Raw genomic sequence first — 14,027 nt, forward strand, 5'->3', positions numbered from 1 at the left:
CTTAATTTTTTTTTCTTTTTTTCTTTTTCGAGACAGGGTTTCTCTGTGTAGCTTTGCGCCTTTCCTGGGACTCACTTGGTAGCCCAGGCTGGCCTCGAACTCACAGAGATCCACCTGGCTCTGCCTCCCGAGTGCTGGGATTAAAGGCGTGCGCCACCACTGCCCGGCCTAATTTTTAAATTATATCTATTAAACTGAATTATCTCAAGTTTTTGGAGGCATTCAAGATCATGCCAAAGGCTGAAAGTAAATGTCCCCACGCATGACTCACTATTAAAAATATGAGCAACAGGCCAGGTACCATGCTGTATATCTATAATCCAAGTACTTGGGAGGTAAAGCAGAATGATCAGGAATTCAAGATCAGCCTCAACTACTTAGCAAGTCAGAGGCCAGCCAGGGCTCCATGAGACACTTGTCTCAAACAAGCAAAGCGAAACAACAGCACACAGTACTGGTGTGGTGCTTCACACCAGCAAATCCCCACTCTTGGGAGGTTGATTCCTGGTGTGAACGAACAGTTTAAGGTCATCCTTGACTATATAGTGACTGCAGGCCAGCCTGGGCTGCATGAGACTCTTAAGACAAACAAACAAACAAACAAACAAACAAACCAAGGTCTGGAGAAATGTCTCAGTGGTTAAGAGTCCTTGCTGTTCTTTCAGAAAGGACCGAGGTCCAGTTCCCAGTACCTGGCTGGTCTTAACCTCACAGATTCTTATCCCTCTTTGCCTCCCCCTGCTAAGATTAAAGCTATTCGCCACAACATTCGGCAAAAGTAAATGAATTAAAGTAAAACAAACAACAAGGCAACAGAAAGCATGAGAGGGAGGGGGAGGGAGGGGAAGGAGGAGAGAGGGAGGGGGGAAGGAGGGGGAGGGAGGGGAAGGAGGAGAGAGGGAGGGGGGAAGGAGGGGGAGGGAGAGAGGGAGGAGGGAGGAGGAGGGAGGAGAGAGGGAGGGGGGAGGAGGAGGGAGGAGAAAGGGAGGGAAGGAGGGAAGGAGGGAGAGAGGGAGGGGGGAGGAGGAGGGAGGGAGGGAAAGGGAGCAATGGAGCGACCGAGTCTACTCTGCTATGACTGGATAGGATATTGATCCACCGAGAGGAGCGAGCACAAACAAGTCAGAGAGCACCTCGCAGCAGTCAGTGCTGAGACTCCTTCCAGTGACTGCCTAATTCTTGTCTAAATGCTGTCTGCTGGAATCCAAGGGGGAAAGTGCAGTGAGCCTAAACCAAGGCCACATACACAAAGCAGGAAATAGGGAGAAGTATGAAGACTATATTGTATATTTATGTATATATATTTGGTTGGTTTACCTTATTGCAGTGAATTCTTGGTCTGAACTGTGGGAGGCAAAGATTTATTACCATCTTTGTGGCTGAAAGAATAGCTTCCAGGCATCAGAAACAGCCTTTAAAAAAAAGTGAAACTTAATATTAGCCAGACACATTAAAATTCAGCTTTAAAGCCAGAAATAATGGCACAAGCCTTTGATCCCAACACTTGGGAGGCAGAGGCAGGTGTATCTCTGTGAGTTCAAGGCCAGCCAGAGCTACACAGAGAAACCCTGTCTTAAAAAAGCAAAAATAAGTAAATATCAGTTTTGAACTTTAAGAAGCTGAATCTAAGAGAGAGCAAATAGGGCAGAAGCAGAACTTCTAGTACATTCTCCCAGTCCACACCATTTCCCTTGTATCCTACTGATGCTGGGGAAGATGCTCACTGAAAAGTTAAGAAGGCAATTTTCTTTCCTTTTTTAAAAAAATATTTTATTTACTGTGTATGTGTGTGTCTGAGTGTATGTCTGCACCATGGGTGTGCAGGAACCCAAAAAGGTCAGAAGAAGCTTCAGGTCCCCTGGGACTGGGGTTACAGAAGGTTGTGAACCACTATGTGGGTGCTGGGACTGAACCCAAGTCCTCTGCACCAGTGTGCTTAGCTGCTGAGCCATGTCCCCAGGCTTGGGAAGGCAATTTTCTGATGTAAGTTCTCCAGGTTGGCAAAGCACATCATTCTGCAGAGGCTCCCATAGGAAGGAGATAGTATACAAGCAGCAGAGGACAAGAAGGGCGTGTGTGTGTGTGTGTGTGTGTGTGTGTGTGTGTGTGTGTGTGTGTGTGTGTGTGAATGAAAACAATTATAGTGGTGCTGGGCACTCTTAACCCTTAAGTGGAATTGCTTCTTTAGTACACACACCTGGAAGAGTCCAAACTCTTTTTGAGGAGGCTGTGGTATTTTTCTTGGCTTACAGATTCTTTCAGCAGTTGAGGGGGCCATCATGGCACCCTCATGGCATGGAATCCTCATGAGCATGGCATTTATGTCCATTTATTTAAGTATACCAGATTCCCTTTTTCGTAACTGTGAAAACTGTTACTGTGTATCTGTGCATAGGATGTGTGTGAGGACACATGTACCATGTGGAGGTAGGTCAGAGGACAGGCCATGCCCTCCTTTCACCTTTACAGGGTTCGAGGTATTGAACTCAGGGAGTGGGGCTCCAGACTACAGGCACCTTTACCGTCTGACTCATCTACTGAGCCTTCAGATTCCTTCATTGGAGAAACTTCTGTAAAATTACATTTAGTTATGTATTGTGCATGTCTATGTGTGGCTCACAAATGTCATAGTGTGTGGGGGGAAGTCAGAGGACAATTTGGCAGAAGCTGGTCCTCTCACTCTACCATGGGGGTCCTAAGGGCAGAACTCCTTTATGCGCTGGGCCACCTCACTTATCCCCAGAGTACTCAATGAATTAAAATTAGGGAAGTTTCTCAGAGAAAGCCAGAAGTTAAGAGCACTGGTTGTTCTTTGACAGGACCTAGGTTCAATTCCCAGCACCCACACGATGGCCTACAACCAACTCCAACTCCAGTCCAAAGGATCTGGTGCCTTCTTCTGGCCTCTTTGGGTACCAGACATGCACATGGTACAAATACCATGCAGGTAACACAACCACACATATAAAATAAAATTTAAAAATTAATGTATGACATAGAAATGTGGAAGTCGTTTTTTGTTTTGTTTTGTGGTTTTGAGATAAGGTCTCTAGTGGCCCAGGCCATGAACTTCTGATCCCCCTACCTCTGCTTCCTGAGTATGTGCCCCCACACTCAGTTTATGTGGTAATGAAGATTAAATCAGGGATTTCCTACATGCTAGGCAAGCACTCTACCAAATGAGTTACATTCCCCAGCCCTGAACCATAGAAATCTTGAATTCCCTTTCCAACATATATTGGATCAAGTCTCGAGGGGAACTTTAATGGGCCCTGCCCATTGTTACTGCCTCTTTAGACCTGTGTAAGAGCCTTCTCACCAAAAGTCTTAGCCAGCTCCTAAAGCTGCTCCAACTTGGTCAACGGCAGCCAGCTCCATGAGAACATTACTGAAGCATGAGCCTAGGACAGCAGAACATGGACTGCCTTTCTCCACAGCACTTACTGAGTTGGAAGGAACACACAGAAGCTGTTCTGTCCATCCACATTAAATTCTCTTCATTGTTAGCTTCAGTGGCACCCCTTGCTTCCTGCCTGGTATCTTTGGGGGCCGTGGCAGATCATATTCATACTACTACCTGCCAGATTTCTCAGGAGTTTGGATGATCCACACCTGGAGCAAAAACAAATGATAACACGTTCGTTAATACAATTTTAGGGCTGTGGGTAGAAGTCAGTGGTAGTGCACTTGCCTAGCTAGCATGCATGAGGTTCTGGGCTCAATCCCAACCGCCACAAGTAACTTTAAAACTACACAGAAAAACCTCGTCTTGAAAAACCAAAAAAAAAAAAAAAAAAAACCCCAAACCTCTAGGTTCAATCCCTAGCACTAGAAAATTTAAAATAGAGAAAAATAATTTAGTTGCTATATATGATGGTTTGAATGAGAATGCCCCCACAGTCACTTATGTTTGAATGGTTGGTCCCCAGTACTGGAACTGTTTAGGAAGGATTGATGGAGGTGGGTGTCACTGGAGGAGGTTCCAAAAGCTCACACCAGGCTCAGTCTGCCTGTTTCTCTCTCTGCCTGCAACTGTGAGCTCTCAGCTACTTCTCCAGGACCATGCCTCCCTGCCTGCCTGCCTTCATGCTCTTTGCCATGATCAAGAACTAATCACCTGAAACGTAAGCAAGCTTCCAAATTAAGCGGTTTTTTTTTTTTTTTTTTTTTTTTTTTGGTAAGTTGCCTTGGTCATGGTGTCTCCCCCTGCAATAGAACAGTAACGAAGACACTGTATTAGTCTGCATTTTGTTGCTGGAGAAAGGTGTTAGTTGGCTTACACTTCCACATCACAGTCCATCACTGTGGGAAGTCAAGGCAGGAACTAAGCAGAGACCATGGAGTAAGTTGCTTACTAACTTTCTCTTCACGGCTTACTCCACTTACTTTTTTTATACTCCCCAAGACCACCTGCCCAGGGCTGGCATTGCCCACTGTGGGCTGGACTCTCCCACATCACTCATTAATAAAGAAAATGACCCACACACTTGCCTACAGGTTTACCTGATGGAGGCTTTTTTAGCTTTTGAGTCAGGGTCTATGTAGCTCTGGCTGTCCTGGAACTCACTGTGTAGACCGGGCTGGCCTCAAACTCACAGAGATCTGCCTGCCTCTGCCTCCTGAGTGCTGGGATTAAAGGTGTGTGCCACCACAACTGACTAGAGGTTGTTTTGTTTTTGTTTTGCCTGCATGTCTAACTGTACCACATGCATTCCTGGTGCCTATGGAAGCCAGAAGGGCATGTAGGATCCCCTGAGACTGGGATTACAGATGGTTACATGCTGCCATATGGTGAGTCCTCTGAAGGAGCAGGCGGTTTTCTTAACCACTGAGCCATCTCTCCAGCCTCCAATTTTTTTTTTTCCAACTGAGGTTCTCCTCTCTTCCCAGATGACTCTAGCTCGTGTGAAGTTTGTCAAAAGCTAACTAGTACAGTAGGGCACAAGGTGGTACAATACATTAGCTAACAACCACAACATACCGGAGCTAGATCTTTTCTCAGCTGACTCTGGGTAGTGGTCTGGCCTATCCCTAAGAACATCCCAGCTATTAACATCACCATGCTCCTTACACTTCAGCACACATGCATACACCTACCTGTTCCACAACACTATGCAGAAACCAGTTTGTAAGGTGGGGTATAGTTTTCTTAAGCTGTTAAAACAATTATTCTCTACCTGGTATGCTCTTTTTGAGACCCATGAGAAATATTTCCTTTGTTCTTGATATTAAAATAATTGTTTCCCCCTAGCAATTCAATGCCATTAATGAGTGACCAGGATCCTTTACTTCAGCTGCTATAAAGCAGGAATAAATCAGGTTTGCTGGCACAGGCCTTTAATCTCAGAACTAGAGGCAGAGACAGGCAGATCTCTGATTTCCAGGACAGCCAGGGTTATGTGGAGAGACCATGTCTCAAACACCAAATACAAATTAAAAAGGAAAAAAGAAAAGGAAGAAAACGCAGTAATAAAATCTGTAGTCTCGTGCTTAAATTTATCTTTCTCTAAAATATTTATGACAGTATAAAACTGCTTTGAAATAATTATCAAACTGAATGGATAAAGTATAATTCAATAGTAAATCATCTCTTTTGGTAGATATTCAACTAGTTAGCAGCTTCTACTCTTGTGGCTGCTCTCAAGATCACTCCGCATCAAAGAGAGACCTGACTATTGATCTTCCCAAGTACTGGGATTATACACGTGTGCTGCCACACCAGAGCTGACATAAACATTTTAAGTGGATTTCTGTCTTTGCCCCTTTAGTCTTACTTCAGTTTACATTTTTTAACAAATTCTACATGGGTTTTTTTGTTTGTTTGTTTTTGGTTTTTTCGAGACAGGGTTTCCCTGTGTAGCTTTGCGCCTTTCCTGGAACTCACTTGGTAGCCCAGGCTGGCCTCGAACGAACAAAGATCCGCCTGCCTCTGCCTCCCAAGTGCTGGGATTAAAGGCGTGTGCCACCACCACCTGGCTCTACATGTTTTTAAAGATTTCAGTTATAATAACTTGGATCTTAATCTATTAATTTTTGTTATTATTTAAAGTAGGTTGGCAAGTAGCCTAGGCTGGCCTTGAACTTACTATGTAGCCAAGGCTAATCTTGAATTCCTGACCCTCCGGTCTCCATTCCCCTAGTACTGGGGTTTCAGGCATTACCATCATGCCAACTTCCATTAATTTGTTGGGGCTAGTTGTTCTATATATAGGAAAATACACACTTCAGGGCCATTCTATGTGATCAGTTTATTCATTTTTTATTTTTGGATATTTTTGGTGGTGTTGGGAGTTGAACTTCATGCACACTAGACATTCATTCTACCACTGACTGACATCTTTAGGTCTTGAACTCACTCATTTTAATAGATGTCGGGTAGGTTTACTTGGGGTTTTATAATATCAGTAACAGTGATGGTATACTTTCCGAAGTGACCATTCTTTTTTTGTTTGTTTTTTGTGCTGTGTTTAGAGAATTTTTATTTTGTCTCTGCATTACTAGAACTTTCAGAATTCTGTAACAGAGTTGCTATCCTTATTCATTCTTATAAGAAAATGCTTCTTTGGAAGAAAATGAAAGCCTGTGATATGGCTCAGTGTGGGCAAAAGCACTTTCCACCAAACCTGACCACCTGAGTTCTATCTTCAGGACCCACAGGGTAGGAGAGAACGAACGAACGAACGAACACACACACACACACACACACACACACACACACACACACACACACACACACACCTCACCCAGTAAATGTAACAGAATTTTTTTTGTTATTTGTTTTTGCGAGACAGGGTTTTCTGGCTGTCCTAGAAACCAGCTATGTAGACCAGGCTGGTCTCAAACTCAAGAGATCAGCCTGCTTCTGCCTTTCAAGTGCTGGGATTAGAAGGGTGTACCAGCATTAAATTTTTGTTTACAGCCGGGCGGTGGTGGCGCACGCCTTTAATCCCAGCACTCGGGAGGCAGAGCCAGGCGGATCTCTGTGAGTTCGAGGCCAGCCTGGTCTCCAAAGCGAGTTCCAGGAAAGGCGCAAAGCTACACAGAGAAACCCTGTCTCGAAAAACCAAAAAAAAAAAAAATTTTTTGTTTACAAGAAAAATTTCTCTTTAAATACAATGCTTATTGTTCAACTGATATTTTTATTAACATACCAATTTTTTGTTGTTGTTTTTTGAGACAGGGTTTCCTCGGTGCAGTTTTGGTGCCTGTCCTGGATCTCGCTCTGCAGACCAGGCTGGCCTCGAACTCACAGAGATCTGCTTGGCTCTGCCTCCCAAGTGCTGGAATTGAAGGCATGTGCCACCACCGCCCAGCTATTAACATATTAATTTTTATACTTTCTTGAAAATTCTGAATTATATATATGCACACATATGTGTATATGTAATATATATAATAAATAATATATATATATATATTATCTTATCTAACAGACCAGGATATACCAACCTATCTTTTTAATTCCCAGGACAGGCTCTGTGTGTCTTGAGACCATGTCTTATTCTGTGGCCCACGCTAACCCTAACCCTAAGATCCTCCTTCTGTAGCCTCCTAAAGGTTGGGATTATATACTCTACTATTAAACACAGCCAAACAGTTCTTTAAATGGACAACTAAATCCTACTGTATATTCATACACTTATAAATCCTTTACAAGGCACTGAAAGGCAGAGACAAAAAGGAAGTAGCCAGGGGGCAACATAACTGGGTATTATAGTGTAGTGGTTAGATACATGACCCTCCTAAGTCTGGGTTCCACCACTGCTGGCTCTACCAAGGTCTTTCTCTGGTATAGTCTTATTAGCTACCTAGTCTCAACACCCTGATCTTTCAAGGTCAAGAACTTACCTTAATGCTTTATTGAGGAGAGGGGGGAGCTCAACATACAAAAAAGACTAAGAGCGCCGGGCGGTGGTGGCGCACGCCTTTAATCCCAGCACTCGGGAGGCAGAGCCAGGCGGATCTTTGTGAGTTCAAGGCCAGCCTGGTCTCCAAAGCGAGTTCCAGGAAAGGCGCAAAGCTACACAGAGAAACCCTGTCTCAAAAAACAAAACAAAACAACAAAAAAAAAAGACTAAGAGCCTACCTAGAAAAACAGCTTTTCCAGTCCTGCCAAGGAAATTGCCTTGCAACCCAAATTTACTATAAATTCTGTCCAGTAAAATACTTACAAAGTGTAGCCTCCTTTTCCAAATGTGATATCAAAATACAAACTGGGGACCTCAGATCACAGCTAAAATAGTTGGTTGCCCAAAGAAGCAGCTTGAAGCCAGATAACAATGGAAGAATGAGACTTGAGTTCAGTCCCTGTGATCCATACCATCAAAGGAGAGAACTAACTTCCATGAGTCGTCCTTGACCTCCACACATGAGCCATGGCATGTCTGCAACCCCCCAAAAATGTTAAAAAAAAGGAAGAGTAACTGGAAGAAAATACAAAACACCAAAATACAAGAAAATGGGTATTATATCATGACACTTGCTTCACATTTGTGCAAATATAGTTAATATGCACATATGACCTAACAAAATGTATTTCTTACTGTGGCTCTGGATTTAAAAATAAACAAACAAAACATTAGCCAAGTAGGGCAAGCTCCCTAATTCCAGCACTTAGAAGGTGGAAGTAGAAGGATCAGTAAGTAGCTCAAGGTTAGACTTGGCAACACAGTGAGAGTGAGGTTAGCCTGGTCTATATGAGACTCCACCTTAAAAAGTAAATACACAAAAATAAAGTTACTGGGCAGTGAACATCTTAGGCCAACCAGGGCTACGTAACTGAGACCTTGTCTCACATACATGCACATATGCAGAAAAAAGAGAGTAAGAAAGTGAGTGAATACGATCAAAACTTTGTGTAAAATTCTTAAAGAATTAATAAAAAAGTCTAAAAGAAAAAGAAGAGCAAGGTATAATGGTGGTATATGCATTTAATCCCAGCACTTGGGAGGCAGAGGCAGGTGGATCCCTGTGAGTTCAATGACAGCCTGGTCTTCAAATAAGTTCCAGGACAGCCAGGACTAAATAGTAAGACCCTGTCTCAAAAACAAACAACTGACCGACACCAACAACCTAAAACAAAACAGGAGTGTGGGGCTGGAGAGATGGTTCAGTGGTTAAGAACATTGATTCTTTCTTCCAGAGGGTCCTGGTTTGATTCCCAGCACCCACACGATGGCTCACAACCATCTATCTGTAACTCCAGTTCCAGGGGATCCAATGCCTCTTCTAACCTTTGCAGGCACCAGACAAGCATGTGGTCCATATTCATACATGTAAGCTAAACACTAAAACACATAAAAATAAATATTCACAGAGACGAGGCAAGAGTGCTGGCTCAGCAGTTTATAGAGAATTTGTTGCTCTAGGACCTGGGTTCAATTCCCAGTACACACGTGGTGGTTCACAACCATCCCTAACTCCAGTTGCTGGGGACCCAACACCCTCTTCTGACCTCTACAGGTACCAGGCACACACGTGATGCACATACATACATTCAGGCAAAACACACACATAAAATAAATCAATCTAAAAAAAAATAAAGAACCAAGAACATCACTTACTGAGTCATAATCAGTGTGTTGTACTGATTTGAAACAGGGTCTCTCTCAGTAGCCCAGGCTGCCCTCAAATTCATGGACTATTCTCCTTCCTCAGCCTCCTTAGTGCTAGAATTACAAATACAAGCCACCACACCAAGCATTTCTTTTTAATTAAGTAGTTTAAAAATGAAATACCAGAATGTACCACATACAAAGGTGAGCACTGTTTTGTGAAATTTGTTTCGGTTATGGCCGTGTGTGTGTGTGTGTGTGTGTGTGTGTGTGTGTGTGTGTGTGTAAATATACAATACACTCACTTGGGCTAAGGATGCAGCTCAATTGGTAGAGAGCTTGCCTCTACCAATGAAGCGCTGGGATTGATTCCCAGCACTGCATAAACTAAGCATGGTGGTACATGCCTATAATCCTAGCATTGGAGAGCTAGAGACAGGAGGTTTAAGAGTCAAAGGTCCTATCTGTCTACACAGGAGGCCCAGGATACATAAGACCCTATCTTAAAACCACACACACAAGGCTGGTGAGATGTGTCAGTGGGGAAAGGCACTTGTTATGCAGGTCTGATGATGACCCGAGTTTGATTGATGGAACTGAAAGTGGGAGGCCAGAGCTGACTCTCAAAGTTGTTCTCTGACCTCTACATGTGTACTGTAGCATACGTATGTCCAAACTCACACATACACATCACACACACAGTATAATAATGAATTAAATTGTAAAAAATTTAAAAGCCGCCGGGCGGTGGTGGCGCACGCCTTTAATCCCAGCACTCAGGAGGCAGAGCCAGGCGGATCTCTGTGAGTTCGAGGCCAGCCTGGACTACCAAGTGAGTTCCAGGAAAGGCGCAAAGCTACACAGAGAAACCCTGCCTCGAAAAACCAAAAAAAAAAAAAAAAAAAAAAAAATTAAAAGCCACTATACTGTGGTGGTTTGAAAGAAAACGGCCCCCAAACAGAATAGCACTAATGGGAGGTGTGGCCTTGTTGGAGAAAGTGTGTCATTGTGGGGGTGGGCTTTGAGGTCTCCTATGCTCACTCTACACCTAGTCAGACGGACCACTTCCTGTTGCCTGTGAGTTGAGATGTAAGAGCTCTCAGCTCCTTTTCTAGCACCAGGTCTGCCTGCATGCTGCCTTGCTTCTCATCATGACAATAGTGGACTGATCCTCTGAACTGTCTTCCGTAGTCACAGTGTCTCTCACAGCAATAGAAACCCTAAGACATATACCTACTTACTCCTTCATTCAAGGTTTGTATGTGAAAGGCATTTCTTTCTAAGGGTGGTAGTAAATCGAACAGTGGGCTGAGGAGACGGCTTAGTTGGTAAAGTGAGTTCAGATCTCTAATACTCGCTCGCACACCTGTAATCCACCCTTATGCCGAAGAGGCTGATACAAGTCTCGGGACTCGCTGGCCAGCAAGTCTAACCAATTGATGAGCTTCAGGTTCAGTGAGAGACCCTGTCTCAAAAAACAAAACAGAGATTGGAGAAGACACACCTGATGTCACCCTCTGGCCTCCACACACACCTACATGTGCACACATCTACATGTGCATACATAGACACAGACACACAAAGATTGGGAATATAACTCAGTTGTAAAGTGTATGGCCTATCACTTATAGTGTTCTGCATTCGATCACACACACACATACACACACACCCCAAAATAACCCTTCAAATTCTCAAGTTGGTGATGCAGCTCCATTTGCAGTATCCCTGTCTAACATATACAAGGCTCAAGATTGGATCCCTTTCCCACATAAGCCTGCAATGGTGGCACATACCTGTAATCCCAGCACTCAAGAGGAATATCAGTACTTCAAAGTTATCCCTGGCTACATAAGGAGTTCAAAACTAGCCTAGACTAGATGACAACCCGTCTCAAAAAACAAGCAAAAAAAAGCTTGAAAGCAGCCGGGCGGTGGTGGCGCACGCCTTTAATCCCAGCACTTGGGAGGCAGAGGCAGGTGGATCTCTGTGAGTTCAAGGCCAGACTGGGCTACCAAGTGAGTTCCAGGAAAGGCGCAAAGCTACACAGAGAAACCCTGTCTTGAAAACCACCCCCCCCCACCCCCACCCCCACCCCCGCCAAAAAGCTTGAAAGCTACTGCCATAGGTAAGTAATTGAAGGCTTGTAACAAGGGAGATAAAGGACATTAATGAGGTTGGCCATTAATCTCCTAGATGACAAAAGCAATTTTGAACCACTTAGCAGCAATTCAAAGGGCCCCTCTTTCTTCTGGCTGAAGGGTTCTCACAATCTTTCTATTCTACAGGAAGGGCATAAAGACAGCAAAGATGAGCACTAAGGTACAAACTACTCAGAGATAAAACCTTTAGTTTCAGGGTTTCCTTTATTTTCCCTCTTGATTTTTTGAAGGAGGAATATTATTCAAAAGAGAAACAAGGAATGTGGACTATGTCTCATGTATTACTTGAGTACACTGAAAAAAAATCTCAAAGCTTCCTTTTTTTTTTTAATTTATTTATTTATTATGCATGCAGTGTTCCAGCATGTATGCCTACATGCCAGAAGAGGGCACCAGATCTCATCCTAGATGGTTGTGAGCCACCATGTGGTTGCCTGGAATTGAACTCAGGACCTCTGGAACAGCAGCCGGTGCTCTTAACCCCTGAGCCATCTCTCCAGCCCCCTCAAAGCTTCTTTCTAAGAAATTGGTTGGGTTTGCTTATTTTGCTTTTTCTGAGACAGAGTCTTACTCTGTAGCTCAGGCTGGCCTGGAACTCAGTATGTATCCCAGGATGGCCTGGAATATGAGGCAATCCTCCTGCTTTAGCCTGACAATTGCTGGTATCACAGGTGTGAGCAACTATGGCCAGCAAAATTTCTTATCAATTTAAAAATATTTATATGGGGGGAGGTATCACACAACATGCCGAAGCATGTGTGGAGGTCTAAGGTGAAGGACAACTTGAGAAGCCGACACAGGACAATTTATAGAGTTCAAGACCAGACTGGGCTACACAGTGAGTCTGTCTCAAAAAACAAACAAACAAACAAAGTTAGGTATTGACTGGCGATATAGGCTCAGTGTTGAAGACTTGCCTCAAATCTATAGGCCTTAGGTTAGACCCCCAGCAACACAGAAACAAATCCCTCCCCATCTAGGAATGCACAGTTTGGAGAGTACTGTGGGCATGTAGAAATTAACTAGACTAGACAGTTAAGTTGGGGATATTTTCTTTTTTGTGTTTAAAGCTGAGGTAAGTAATTAAACACTGGACTGGATTCCTATGGTCTTGGACATGTAAGAACTGAGCATCTACATTCACACTCTGGGTAGGGACAAATCTGTTTCTTCTGCCTTCCTGTGCTCAGGCTTAGAAAGGGAAGAGTCAAGAGGAATTACCTATCTACTAGGTACTGATCTACCCAGGGTTGAGGGATTATCTACTAGGTACTGGTCTACCCAGGACTGAGGGATTTCCTAGAACATGGAACTTTCAATGCTGAAGTGGGGAAAGTCCTGGGTAAATGGGATGAGTCACTATCTCTAAAAGGTAGCTCTCTGTGTGCCCCAGAGCTTGAAGCAACCAAGCTGACTTTTTGTTATTGTTGAGATTCAAAACCTGGAGGAGGGGAAGTATAGAGAGCTACTTTGGAAGAGATTAGGGTGACCATGACACTCTGAGCATTTGAACACCCATTTGGGGCCTACACAGAAGTAGTGACTTACACAATGGAACTTTTGAATTTCACAAGAATGTAATGGAAAGTAATTCTGGAAGATACATATATTTTAAAAAGTAGGTCCACACAGGTTAGCGGGAAGTGGGGTTATCTGTCAAATATTGGAAAAGCATTTAACCTTAAAGTAGGTGGAATACTGTGATGCAGTGAGCAATTTCAGAAATTGGACACTTTAGCTTTTAAAGACACATAGTACTTCTTATAATTTCTAAACTGAGTTACCTGTCCATCCAAGAAAAGGCGTGACTTGCAACAATTTTCAGAGCAAGTTAAAATGAAAGACAGCTCTCCTAGCCTTTCCCACACAATGCCCACCAGCACAGAAAGACTAAACACAGGTGTGAGCCAGAAAGATCCCTGCAACTTGATGCTGTATGCAGGCAAGTCAAAGGCTTAGTGTTTGAGGCACTGTATGAGGCACATGTGAACAGTTTTATTTTTGTGGTGCTGGGGACCAAACCCAGCACCTCACACATTCGTAGCAAATACAGTCACTGACTCGCATCCTCAGCCCTGTTTTTGCCTTTCCGAAAAAACATGAGTAGTTTTACCTCTCAGAAGACTGTCAAGATTAACAATTTACTCAGTGCTTTAGTAACACTGTCTTAAAACCCTGTGAGATCCGAGTAAGGTGAGGAGGCTAATTTGACTTTGACCTTGTTCCTTTTCTTCAGGGCCTTATTTCATGTGTTTTAAAATTTCTCCTAAATTTTTCAACTTAAATTTATGTCTACTGAACCCTAACTCAACAC

The 14,027-nt window shown here is 43.5% G+C and overlaps 1 protein-coding gene across 3 annotated transcripts in view; it reads right to left on the reverse strand.

The window, feature by feature from the left end:
* Ubox5 (U-box domain containing 5) overlaps positions 1–14,027 on the reverse strand; it is a 46,112-nt gene that overhangs the window by 13,892 nt on the left and 18,193 nt on the right. For all 3 annotated transcript variants that reach the window (XM_052723021.1, XM_052723020.1, XM_052723019.1), the window contains exons 3-4: positions 3,445–3,612; positions 1,318–1,412 (exon numbers count right to left, since the gene is read on the reverse strand). In XM_052723021.1, the coding sequence (XP_052578981.1) occupies positions 1,318–1,371 (54 nt within the window). In that variant the 5' untranslated portion in view covers positions 1,372–1,412; positions 3,445–3,612. The remainder of the gene's footprint in view (positions 1–1,317; positions 1,413–3,444; positions 3,613–14,027) is intronic.

This window comes from Peromyscus californicus, unplaced genomic scaffold (assembly GCF_007827085.1).
Source record: "Peromyscus californicus insignis strain IS unplaced genomic scaffold, ASM782708v3 Scaffold_7__1_contigs__length_154581171, whole genome shotgun sequence".
Lineage (NCBI taxonomy): Eukaryota > Metazoa > Chordata > Mammalia > Rodentia > Cricetidae > Peromyscus > Peromyscus californicus.